Genomic DNA, 13545 nt, shown 5'->3' on the forward strand with positions numbered 1-13545 from the left:
AATACAATGGTAATAGTATGACTCCACAGAAATATGTCTGGACAAGGAACACAAACATGCACTTAGTATAGGCAACAACAGGTGCTGATATCTACAAGAAATTGGGCATAAAGACCAAATAGACCAGCTTTTGTGGATGGATGACGACCTGAAGCAGCAATTATTCTACTGTGGCATTCCTACTGCTGACATTAACACACTTTGTTTCATACTTTCAGGTGCACCAAATTGAAGGAGAGCTTGCAAGGATTGCCGAATCGATCTCTGCACTGAAGCTGATTAACTGATTGTTACCAAGCTGACTTGCTAAATAGATATCAAGGTAATTTCTCGCCTGGATGGCATGGATGTTGCCTGTTTTACCAGTACTCTCACAGAGCTGCAATTTTGGTACTATTTAAATAAAAGAATGTCCTTTTTTTGCAGTGCTGTGAAAACTTGCAAAATATCACTCTTTTTCAACATTTATACCAGTGTGCACCAATGCATTTGAGCTAGAAAAGAATGCTTGGTTTGGTTTGTGGGGTTTAACGTCCCAAAGCCTCAGGCTATGAGAGACGCTGTAGTGGAGGACTTCGGAAATTTCGACCACCTGGGGTTCTTTAACGTGCACTGACATTGCACAACACACGGACGCCACTTCGTTTCGCCTCCATCGAAACACAGCCGCCGCGGTCGGGTTCGAACCCGGCCACTCCGGCACAGTAGTCTGGCGTCTTACCACTGCACCACCCCGGCGGGGCAGAAAAGAAGGTAGCAACCATATGTTACAAACACTTGCCTATTTCTTTGTGTCGTCCAAAAGAACAATATATGACATTCATTTAAATAAATAAAAGGAGGAGCTCCTTCTAACCAAGCCAATTGCATTGACACATAAGAGGGAATTCCTCAGAATGTTCATCTTCCATCGTCAGTGAATGAGTTACAGTGCTGTGCAAGCTAAACCTGCCACATGGACGTGTTAAAAACCTTGCTCTACCTAAGCCCTTTTTATTTCCGATCGCATTTGAATATCACCACCCTTTAAAGAAATTGCAATAATTGGTCGTAAAATTCCTCAAACCATCTTAAACAGCAACAACGTAAAGCAACTAAACTCGCCGGCATGCTGTGCGAAAAGTCCTATAACAAGCTACTCCGTTTCTTTTTTGTCCATGCCTCTACGATCTACAAAAATGTTGGCAGACGCTGTGTACTACAGAACAAGAGAACGAAAATTGCAAAGGAAAAAGAATGTATCTTACTGCCATCCAGCTACATGAATGCAAAAGCTGAACCATCATGCCTCAACTAACTTATTTGTCACTCAGCATATTGTTCCAGTGCTCTACACACTACGACTCTTGCCGAAATTCAGGCGGACCTGTTAACATCGAAGCGGAGCGTGGTGCAGAAAAGCATTCATGGCTGTTTCCGGCCTCAAAGTCAATAATAGGCAATAAATTGAGCTTTTTTGATGCACATTTGTTTTTTAGGCCTGCCCAATTTTTCTGACATTTTCACGGTTCGTTGAGAGTCCGAAAAAACAAATGGGGGTGCACTAACAAAAAATCAATTGATTGACTTTGAGGCAGGAGAAAGTCATGAATGCTTTTCTGCACCACCCTCTGCTGCCGTGCTAACAGGTTCGCCTGAAATTCGGCAAGAGTTGAAAGGGTTGCGACCGCTTGCATCAGCTCAGCTTGCGTCGGCTGCACTGCTGCAGGTGAGTCGTCGTCGTCGCTCTCAGGCTTCGCAACCACTTGGCGAATAATTTCTGCATCTGTGAGCCCAGCGCACAGTTCCAACTCGTAGTCTATGCCTGTGAACTCTGAAAACGAGATGGTCGATGGAATTTTGACACCTGCAGTGCGAACGTCGTCAATGAGCTGCTCACTGCCTGACAGCTGCTCAACGACGCTCTCCTCGTCCAAGGCAGCCGACTCGTCATTCAGCACAAATCCTGCGTGGTGGAAGCAATTGCTCAGCGTTGTGGGTGCCACTGACTTCCACTCATCGGCGAGCATACTAAGTGCTCTAAACAAATCGACAGAGTAGGTTTTGCACACCACCACACGCGAAAAGCGTGGCCGATAGTTGACCTTGAGGTTTCGGATCACACCTTGGTCCATCGGCTGCAGGACACTTGTGTTCGGTGGCAGAAACTTGACGCGCACAGCCTTCAAGTTGTGAATGTGCTCGTGTGCAGTGCAGTTGTCAACAAACGACAAAACTCTGCGGCCTTCTTGGTCAAACTTACCATCTAGTTTTCTCATAGTTTTCAAAAAGCTGCTGCGTTATCCATGCCTTCTTGTTAGCCTCATACAAGACAGGCAGGGTCTTTATGCCTTTGAAGCACCCTGGGGCTTCCGACTTGCCGAGGACGAGCATTGGCAGTTTTGGTTTTTCTGTCCCCAACGTGTTGCTGCCGACCAAAACTGTAATCCACTCCTTACTGTGTTCCCACCATGGCAGAGGTCACCAGCAAAGGCAAGATGTTCTCCAGCATAAGCTTAAAACAAAAAGTCCGGTCTCGTCGCTTTTGAACGTGTCGTTCGGGTTATGAACCACTGGATCCCAACACCGACTCCATTGAGTGCCTTCTCGCTGCCGCGTTGCGCGAAAAAGAAAAAAGCTTTATAAAATTCGGAAACAGCTTCTTGAAGAACTAAAGCTGATTCAAATAAATGCGAGCCACAGTAGCAACAGAACGTAGTTCTTGCATCAGCACCACCATGGCTAGGCCTACTCGTTATGCTCGGCAACGCACGTGAAATGCACACACAGAGGAACAGGCAGTCGAGCTAAAAGGAATAAAAAAGCACCTCGGCAGCGAGCAGCGACGTTGTTCTGGAAGCGGAAGCTGCTAGGCATGGAGGAAGGAAACAACTTAGGAGATGCCCTTGCCATTCCCAATGCATTGGAGAAAGTGTGGCGGAAGTGACGTCAAAATTTAGGGTTAGCCAAGTCTGGCCATTAGCAACGGCGACGCTGTTGCTATGAAAACTCAGGCCACTAGCAACAGCGTTGCTAAGGGCCCTAGGTACATGAGCGTCGCGGAGGGTAAAGGAGGGGGAGAGACATTGCAGCGTCCGGTCGCTGCAAGGTGCGCGGCCTTTGCTAAGTTCTTTTAGCATGGAGGAAGGAAAGAACTTAGGAGAGGCCCTAGACGTCACTTTTCTGAAGCCGGCGCGGCCGTGCCGCAACCGGACGCTGCATCGTCTTCCCTCCTTCTTTACCCTCTGCATTTTCTTTCTCCGCGATGCTCACGTACCTAGGGCCCTTAGCAACGCTGTTGCTAGTGGCCCGAGTTTTCATAGCAACAGCGTCGCCATTGCTAATGGCTCGACTTGGCTAACCTTAAATTTTGACGTCATGATGTCACTTCCGCCACACTTTCTCCAATGCATTGGGAATGGCAAAGGCCTCTCCTAAGTTGTTTCCTTCCTCCATGCTATGAGGCGAGTGGGTAGTCTCGACAACAGGGCAGTGACGTATAACTCAATCATTTTTTTTTTTGAGAATTACAATGTTTTAAAATGTTTATCGTAATTTCATGAGCGTTTCTATTAATAGGCAAGAGATTTAAGCTGTCACCAACTGAAAACGATGCGTACACATGAATAGCTACCCTCGCTCTCAGTGCTTGCGCTAAGGCGAAGGCGTTCGTCTGCTGCTGCACTTCGATGGTATGCGGTATCTCAATCTGCATCAACGAAGTTGGAGTTATTTGTAACCCAATCTCTAGAAAGTCATCACTTGACAGGCAGAATTTCGCTCAAGCGCCGCCCGGAGACACCACCGCCTTTATCCTCCCGCAAGCCGCCAGCGCCAAACCAGGCGCATCCTGCCCCGCTGTCACCGCCGTCAGAAAAGTGTGCGAGAATTAGTTTTATTGCGAAAGCAATACTACTTTCACTTTCAAGCTTTTGCGGTGCGACGGCGGTGCACATGAAATGACCTTTCGCATGACCTCTGTGTGACGTCACGCCTCAAAGCTGGGCGACCAACTCGCACCGTCCGTGAGAGACGGCTACAGTGGCTAGAATAGGGGAAGTGTGCGGACCGCGCTGCCGACTCTGAAGCCCTTCTGCGATGCTCCGGAGCGGGAGATCCAGGGGGCGCTGACAAACGCTTACACGTCCGCTTACTGTGTGTCGTCTGCTCGCCGCGCGGTTAATCAGCTGCGTTTGAGACATCCCTACAAGATCCGATGCATACTTTCTGCTCCTACTGCGACCTCTAGTTTTACACGGCATATTTATTTATTTGTCAACTATCTAAGTCATGCCGATAATTTTGTTATTCTATGCAGCAGCCATTTTTAAGCGGAAGAATTACAACCAGCATTATAAGCGGGATTTCGCCGGGGTGGCTTTAAAACCTCCTTTGAGCAATCACTCCAAGAAAAACTTGCCGCCAGTAACTGCCACCAGACACGGGCCGAAGTAAAAAGATTAACATTGCTGGCCACAGTGCTAGATAGACCACTTCGCAATTTCGGTACCCAGTTTTTTTTTTTCACGTATTAAGCTGCCTGTCTTTCAAGCTGCGCTTTGATCGAAGGTCGTTGGCTTCATCCTATATGACACAGTGGCACTAAAGACGTTAATTAGGTCTCCTTAATCCTAATAAAAACCCAAAGAACTATTTAAGTACTTAGCTAAACGTGGCAAGGCATGGCATAACAAAGCTACAGGAGGCAATACTTTTCTAAACATGAGCTGTAAACATTGCATGTATATCCGTGCTAGTAAACCACCCCTGAGTTTTCTTTTTCACCGTGAATTTTGTTGTTTTCTGAATAGATAGGTGGAGCAGCTGAAGAATCACTTAGGGATAGTAGTTATTTTGTTTTTGCAGTTACTGTCTTGCTTCGCTACTGATTTTGCCTGGGCTGCTTACTTTGGCTGTTTTTCTTCTGTGAGACAAGAAGAAACACCTCTGCTGCACAACGAAATTTCATTCCATAATTGATTAGCATGCACTGAAGCATTGGGAAAATTTCTAAATTACCGCTATTTGTTTTTTTTTTGTTTTTCAGTTCTTCAGCGGTGTTATTTAAATAACTGGCAGTTATCATTTTCGTATCAAGAGCTCTGAACTTCGCGACCGCATTGGGTGGGACACTTTAGCAACCCGAAGAAAAATCTGCTGGCTGAAGTTCTTTTAGAGCATTTACAATGATTTTACCGGTATTAATAAAAACGCTTATCTAAAGCAGCCATATTACATTTCGGAGAGACTAGACAACACGAAAAAGATTAAGTTATCAATGCCGCATCAATGTATTTAAGTATTCGTTTTTCACTAAAACAATTCTGGACTGGAATAAGCCTCCGAATGATGTAGTTTGTGCACCTGGCTTCCAAAATGCTGTTTAAATGATGTGATATATTTCTTCCAAACCTCGTGCGTTTACCAGCGCTGTTTGATGTATGTTATGTTATCACTTATACTACTTGTGAATTCATTTAGTTTTCTATTAGTGTGTTGTGTTACCTTGCTAACAAGTTTTCCGATACCTTCTTTGCATGTGTTATTGTATACGTTCCTCGATCGGCGCCCAGGAGATCCAGATCAGCGGTTAGGCGCACACTGCATGCTACATTCAGTGACACCCCACTGATCTCACGAACCTTTATGACGTAACAGAAAAGTCCATGCGTAGATGCATGTGATTAAAAGCCAGTTTATGTTCAGAATTGGCCGTCAGGTCATCAGGCTTCTCACATGGCAGTGGCCGCAGCCCCTTAATCGTTATATGTCGTCGCCTTTATGGCAGTGCTGAACGATGGGCACAGCCTCACCTTATGATTATTTTCCTTGAAACGGTTTTTGACACATGTATATCAAGGCACAATCAGAAAAATGGTTCGGAGCACGTCGTACAAAGGGGCCACCCACGATCGTTCTATCAATTAACATTAGCAGTTGTGCCGTAAATAACGTGCCAAAGCTGACGTAACAGTAATTATTTTCCAAAGCAGCTCGCAAACAGCAGCGTTGCGCCTTTCAATAATTTCGCACTCAGAACAACTATTCCTAGTACGATTTGTACCCGCTTTTGTAACGAGGTACAAAACAATGACTGTCGCCGGCTCATCATACACCGTGAGCCAGAATTTGACCAAAAAACAACGCAAAGCGCCCACATCCCGTGCACACTCCAAGGTTCAAGCACGCATTTCATGCGCCGACCTGTCGTGTAAGCGAGAAGGCGCGCCATCTAGCGGAAGCATCACCACACGACTTCAATGCTCCCCATAGGTGCCGCTTGGCGGTAATCACACTTTAGTATTCTAGCCACTGTAAGACGGCGGTGCGCATGAACGGCGGCCTAACTCCCGCTCTCCGCCAGGAGCGCCACAGGTGTTATGACGTCACGCCTCAAAGCTGGGCGACCAAGATTCCAGGTCAGGCAGCAGGAGTGAACGGCCGCGCGTTCGATGAGCTCCGTCGAATGCAGCCATTCAAGTCCAAGTTTCGACCTACAGCGTGCTTTATACCGCTGGATTCGACTACACTCGTGAAGTGGAGTCCGAGGAGACCGCAAGTTCGGAGGTAGGCGCACTATTTTGCCTATTTTTCGGTGGCCCACGTGGGACCGCTAGGCCTATCCGTAGGCCTAGCAGAAGAAAGACGCTCTCGGCGGCGGGAGCCACAGAAGAGCATGAGCAACACAATGGAGCTGGTGGAGGGAGACTATCGACCCCGCGGAGCTAACTAAGGGTAGTGGTTTGTTACCAAAAAGAAAGGCCGCGTAGTGCCCCTCGAAGAGGAAACGCGAACCGCGACCAAAGATGAGGAAGAGCGACGGACTACAGGTCACAAGGCCGCCATCAGAAGAAAGCTAGCGGCAAAATCGGTAGAGAAGCAGTCCGCAAAGCTACCGAGGGACGCCGAAAAAAGCCCCCGGGGCGGAGTCAGCCGCCTAATAGAAGGTGGAATGATTGAAGTGGCTGAATCGATTGCCCGCGCCGCCGACATCGAGCTCAAGGACGCTGAGAACGACATCTCGGCAAATATAAAGCAACAGTCCATACTAATCGCCACTACTAGCGGAGAGCGTAGACGAAGGTACGCGGCTTTGCGTGTAGTTCTTTGCGGCAGCGAAAATATCGAAGTAAAGGCCTATCCCGCTATGCCTGAAGATTGCGGCAAGGGAGTCGTGCACGACGTCCCCCTACGCTATTCCAACGAAGAGCTATTGGAGCGAATACGCAGGAGAAAGGAGAACCCTCAGGTGCTTGCTGTTTGCAGACTGGGAGCAACCTCCAAGACGATACTAATCCTCTTCGAAGATCAGAAGGTACCGCGCTGGGTGTACCTATCTCCTTTCGCGCAAAGATGCGTCTTATACAAGAAATATGAAGTTTGCCACGCGTGCGGCCGCATGGGACACCGAGATGACGTCTCTCCGGATCCGACGAACAAAAAGTGCCACGGATGCGGCATGGAAAACCCCGAAAGAAGGTCATCTGTGCGAACCGAGGTGCCAACTATGCGGAAAGAATCACCTCCTCGGTGACAAGCGATGCTGGGAGATATATAGAACCCCTTACATCACCAAAAAAAGACAATGGGAGAAAAAACTGGGTCAGCAGGAACAACTGAGAATGGCTGATGCAACGCAAAACTGCAAGCGCAAGGGACGCCTAAGAACCAGAAATGGTGAAGAGGACCCCGCGGCTACTAAAGGAGATCGAGATCAAACAGCAAGGACTGCCACCACTTCACAGCTAAAGAGGGAGACTTTCCAAGGCTGGAGGAAGGAGCCATCGCCAACTCTATGCGATGCCGCTCGAGCTCCGGTACCAGGGACCGATCCAGCTCTGGACGAAGGCGCTCCAGTTCGAGGACCTTGACCGACTCCTCCACGGCCAGCAGCTCCGGGTGCTTTACACGGAACCCCAAGACGTTGTGGGGCCCACCTGCACGCAGACGCAGTCCAAGCGGAGGTCGAAAAACGGTAAGCTTCATGGTTAGCAGTTCCCAGGTAAATAGGGAGGCAAACGAGAGAACTAAAAAACTAGAAAAAGAGAATCGAGAGCTCAAGAGCCTGCATGCTCAGCACGCTCACTACAGAGATTCAAAATTTAAGAATGGAAAGAATACCCCCCCCCCCCCCTCCTCCACTGAGGAACCAACTGGTACCCCCAAAGCAGGTACAGAAACAGATGCCCTCTCCCCCGCCTACAAAGCGCCCTGAGCCGAGTGATAATGAAGAGGAGAAAATGATTACTGAAACAATCAGGCCACCCCCGCAAAAACGTAAAGGGGACGAGGCGGACCCGCTGGTGGCATTAAAAAAAGATTGGACGCTAAATACGAAGCAAGATTTGAAAGAATCGAGACCCTCCTCACCCAATTAATGGGTGCGGTAAATGAAATGCAGACGCAATTCACCGCGATGCAGAACGCCTTCTCCTAGAGAGGCTAACAGACGGTGACCCAAATGCAACAAAATGGACAGGCGCAGTAAAAATGACTCTATGGTGTGGCAGTGGAACTGCCGCGGCTTCCAACGAAAGCAAGCGCTCTTGCAACAGCACTTTGAGCAGAGCGAAGAAAAACCTTTAGCTATAGAAGCCTTGCGCTGCCCAGGGGGCGTCGCGAAAACGGTGCTAAAAGGCGCCCCCTATGCGTCTGCTGGGTAGTACAAATCCCCGGCGTCTGCATTCGAATCACGGCGTAAGAATAATTTAGGTAAGAGGACGCCGCCGGTCTCCGCTCCGCAAGAAAGCTCTGCTTCTCAAGCTCTCCAACAGATGGCGCTACCAACTCTGGCCCGGTCGCTGTGTGGGCAAAGTCACGGTGCAAGAATAGGTAGCTCAAGTAAACAAGAAGCCAACTTGGTCTCGCAACGTCATCATTGCGAGGCCAAAGTAAATCGTCCAGTAAAATATAAAATAAATAGCATGACCTTACCGCCTTCATGTTAGCCCCTAACGTTCGGTTTTATCTGCAGCAAAGGCGAAACAGCTAGTTGGGGGCTAAGTCCCGTGCGTCCGGTCGATGCCAGAGAATGCTTTAGATAGTTTCTCTGATACCGGCTATCGCACAAATAAACGTCTGCAATGTTTACGCTTACTCCAGTCACCCGTCGTAAGTGGTCAAGTGTACCTACAGTTATACACCGAGTTTATATTCCACCACTCACGAGTGGCCCGTTATAGCAATAACGTCGCAAATTGGTGATAAGCGTGAAAGGAAAGGGAATTCACAGGAAGCAGTCGCAACATCCTAGCTCAGAAAACGGCTAATAAACTGTGATAACACTTGCAGCCTTATTCTTCTGTGTCTAACAATGTGTCGGCGTGTCATTGGCAACTACAGATTCCGTACTGTCTGTATAAGTTTGTATTTCTACCTTAAGATACATACAGTTTATAGTCTTGTTCATGAGAAGAATGCATACATTTGTGTGGATGGCAATAAGGCATTGACCTCATAAATTTCATTTATTTACAAAAGAGAAAAACTACATTGGTAAGTATGACAGTGTACATCACACCACACACACAAAACAAAGTTTAGACATATATGCAGTACACATAAGCACACATTGCGCTCGTTCTGGACAAAGAAAATCATACAAGTTTAGACAATTTACGCAAGTCTTGGCTTTTCTTTACATGCTTGTTCTTCAACTGTCGGCAATACTGTCGCATTTGCAGGCACACATAATAGTGTAAGAGCTTAGCAAGCATTTCTTCTTTATGAACAACACATGGAAATGTGAAGTTGAAATTTTCTAGCACAGCGTCAGTCGTGCGATCATATACATCCCTTTCGCCGGCATGTTTGTGAAGTGCTCCTCGGCCTCTTTAAAAAGAAACAGGTGCACATTCGGATGCATGAGCCCTCCTTTTGTTTTACAATTTACCAAGTCAGCTTCAGGTAACTTTGAAATACCTTTCTGCCCGACCAGAGCCTCCTTACAAACTGTACAGGATGTATGAGTACCAAGCTTTCGTGACACAAATCCTGTGACATAGTACACAATGCAGTCAATAACTGCAGCATTTGAATAGTCATGTTCAAACACATCATTGCACTCCCAGGTTTCCTCAATGATAAGGCCATCCAGCTTCTGCTTGAGGTCATGCATTTTATCGGTGTGCTGAATAGCTCCGAATTTAAACACCTCTCTAAAGCCACTGAACGTGAGAAAAACAGATTGCTCTTTCTCGGAAGCTACACAGTTGCCGAACTGTGGTGGCCTAAATAATGAATAAAGAGAAAGCATGCGGTAAAGCTGTAGGAATGTCGGGAATGTGGGATGCTCATTTTGGCCACCCGCTTGTCTTATAATACTGAAAAAACACTCCAAGGTGTCCTGATTCATTTTCGCTGTCAGGACATATTTGAAGTCGCACTCCTTCAGAAGAAACACTGACAGTTCCTGAACAGACTTAAGGGTAACACGTAAACCTTCGGCTGTAGATTGTGTTAGGAAAAAATCTTTGTGAATATCACGCCTCACAACTTCCTGCTCCCAGCTATCTAGCCACTTAGACGCAGACTCGAGAACATGGAAATCTTTGCATCCAAGTGTGCCTTCTGCGGGAAGGTGACTATTGAGGGCGTCAAAAAGGTCATTCATCAAGTTGGCTCGACATTTTCAAGCCGAGGTGCGCCTCTCTGTGCATAGAAAGATATTCCCTTAGCAACTGAGTGGCTGAAAACTTGTGTGGCTAGCTTCACCCGCATTTTGAGCATATGTGAAGGATTGACATGACAATATGTCAGCTTTGGACACACCCTAAGTTCAGCGGCATTTTTGGTATCTGCCACAAAAAGTGCATCGTAGCACGACCATTTAACTAGCCGCCCATTTACTTTCAAAATCTTTTTGTCATAGAGAAGATTCCTGATGCATTTGAATAAATGCGGTGTGTTTGCCATGACATAGACTTTCCTTGAGGCATCTAGTGGATGTTCAAAACAATTAACATGTCCTAGAGTGCCACTTACTCCGAGCTGCTTTCACATGGCCCTGTTAGTAGGTGCACTATCGCAGACTACACCGTCAACAAATATTCCTGTCTACTCTAAGTGCACAATGCACTGCAGCAACAGCTGGGCAGGACTGTCCCCTTTGTTGCTCCTTTCGAAGCAAATACTGCTACAGGTTGTAAATAACTGTCAGCAAAAGGTGAAAGGCAAACACTAGACCATGGTCTGCCAGCTCATTGCTTTGCCCTCCTTGCTCTCCATAGTCAACAAGTCCAGAATACGTCATGGTCTTCGAGTTTACAGCCATCTCTTTCCTGACCTGTATCTCGTCTAAAATCACCATCCCTCTGTGTTGAAAGGGCGTCTTCCTTGCCAGTTTGATTTTGAGAGCTTTAAAAAAATTCTCATCAAAACCACATTTGAGCCCAACCATGTTTATATAGTTTTTTATGGTTGATATGCACGGCATGGGCAGTATGTTATTACTTCGAAGGAATGAGTAAGTGGTGGGGCTCCTGATGTTCAGCAAGAGGCATAGGAGTAGCCAGTCGTCGGTGTAGTGCCTATTATTCTTTGTTGTGCACTTGGCTGCGGACATACATTCCTGCACAAGAAGGAGCTGCACCGGTGGAATGTTAAGAGCTTGCAGTTTCTTTTCAACATTTTCCTCTTGCAATTTCATTATTTCACCTTTGCTCTCTTCGAGTTGTTTAGTTATGAGTCGGTTGCGCTTCAGTAGCCGTGCCCGTGACTTTTGCAAGACAGCCCTAGCACGACGCAAGGCGTCAATCTTCTTTTTTTTGCAGGTGACACAGACAGCCTGATGCGCTTCAGTGGTTGCCGCTGTTTTGCTCGAGCAGCTTACCAGTCGGCATGGATTCTGAGAGTATCCGATAGGCTACTGCATGCACGACATATATCTCCCCCCGGTAACAGCAGTGGGCATCGTTTATGCCTCCATTTACGCTGGCAGTCAACAAAAGCACATTCAGGAGCCACAGAAGGAAAGTCCTTCATATTAGGTCCTCCATTGTGAACGGCTTTTAGGACATCCTCAACTTCAGTTGTCGACACAGCAAAATTATTTATGCCTACAGCACTGCATTCAACCGGCTTGTCGAATATGTAAACTTGCAAAGCCATGCCACTTTTCACATGCACAGACTTTCGGTTAAAAAGCACACATGCGCCGTGTCGTGGAACACGAGGTCACGGAACCCTTCTGCGTCGATGCGATGCACCACCCAGGACGGTGTCGGAAGGCAGAGAGTTGATGCTGTGTTGAACATTTCTTCGAACGGCGATGAAGTGCAGAGGTCACTTGCCCCGACAACATTGCTGCTCTCGTTGACTTCGCCGTCGGTGCTTTGAGCTGATGGTGTTGCTGGCAGGGTTTGAAGTCCGGTACCTCCACTGTTGGGCCCGCGCGTACACGCGGAGGAAGGTGCACGAGAAGCCTGCCGCCTTGAATTCTTACGAGGATTTATACCTTCTTTGACAAGTAGCTCGGCGCTCCCTCGCAAATAGTTGGCAGAGCATCCTTGGCACGTCCCGCTCTCCTGTTGCCCGACATCAGAACGCGGCCATCAGTAGCAGCGGACCACGTTTTCAATATGAAGTGAGGAGCGAAATGTTTTCACAAACACGGTCCGTGCGCTGCAGTACTCGGTCTTAGCGAGGGATCGCCCGTCTCCATGCGTCGAGCCTTGCTTCGTCTTGCGGCGGTGTAAAAAGCGATAACTTCTCTTTACAGGACTTATAATCCGTGTTGCAGTACGGTACAAAGCACTTCCCCATCGGGTAGCATACCAATACGTAAAACAACCAAACAGATCGAAGCGTAAACACACGTGCGTGCGAACAAAGAGCAGGCGCAGAGTGGAGAACCCGCATGAATTCGCGGGCGCAACGGACTTTAGCGGGCTCTAAAATCTCAAGTTTCGCCGCGCGATGGCAGCGCCGCATTCCTAGCATGGTGGCGAAATGTGAAACGATGGGACGTTGCCGGAGCAGACACTCCGCTAGCTTCCTGTGCACGTGCGTAAAGCCCCTCTACACGTGCGTAAGGCTCCTCCAGGAGCCTTACACGTGCGGCGATTGAGCTGCGCGGAACCCAAGCTCAAGTTTCGCCGCGCGACGGCAGCGCCGCATTCCTGGCGCGGTGGCGAAATGTGAAACGATGGGGCTTCGCCGGAGCAGACGCTCCGCTAGATTCCTGTGCACGCGCGGCGATCGCGTTGCGTCTGGCGGTTATTTAGCGATACAAAAACGCTTCCGCTGATGCGGAACGGATGTACTATGTAGCATTGTGTCATGGGAAGCCACAATAGTAGGCGAAGCACCAAAATTCGAGGCTCACGTGTGAAACTTTGCAGATTCCTGTGGAAGCGTGTCCGCAAGACCTGTTTTCCAACACCATGACAGCGTTCTGAGAAGTCTCGCGTTCTTTGTGGAAACGAAAAGAGCCAGTTTCCCCTTTCTTCGTAAACTCAGAAATGTTGACAGTTGACAAAGACGGCTTGGAGAGCCATCAAAAAAGTACAGTGGTTAAACACCATGCATAAAAAGTGAAGAGGATGGAAGATTATCCTGCTCGTCGCT

The 13545-nt window shown here is 47.9% G+C and overlaps 1 protein-coding gene across 1 annotated transcript in view; it reads left to right on the forward strand.

Moving 5' to 3' along the window:
- ValRS (Valyl-tRNA synthetase) overlaps positions 1-438 on the forward strand; it is a 112991-nt gene extending 112553 nt beyond the window's left edge. The window contains exon 26 of the mRNA XM_084609211.1: positions 219-438. Coding sequence (XP_084465337.1) covers positions 219-287 — 69 coding nt within the window. The 3' untranslated portion in view covers positions 288-438. The remainder of the gene's footprint in view (positions 1-218) is intronic.
- Positions 439-13545: the final 13107 nt, after the last annotated feature.

This window comes from Amblyomma maculatum, chromosome 7 (assembly GCF_055883805.1).
Source record: "Amblyomma maculatum isolate TAMU_Amacu chromosome 7, ASM5588380v1, whole genome shotgun sequence".
NCBI classification, from domain to species: domain Eukaryota; kingdom Metazoa; phylum Arthropoda; class Arachnida; order Ixodida; family Ixodidae; genus Amblyomma; species Amblyomma maculatum.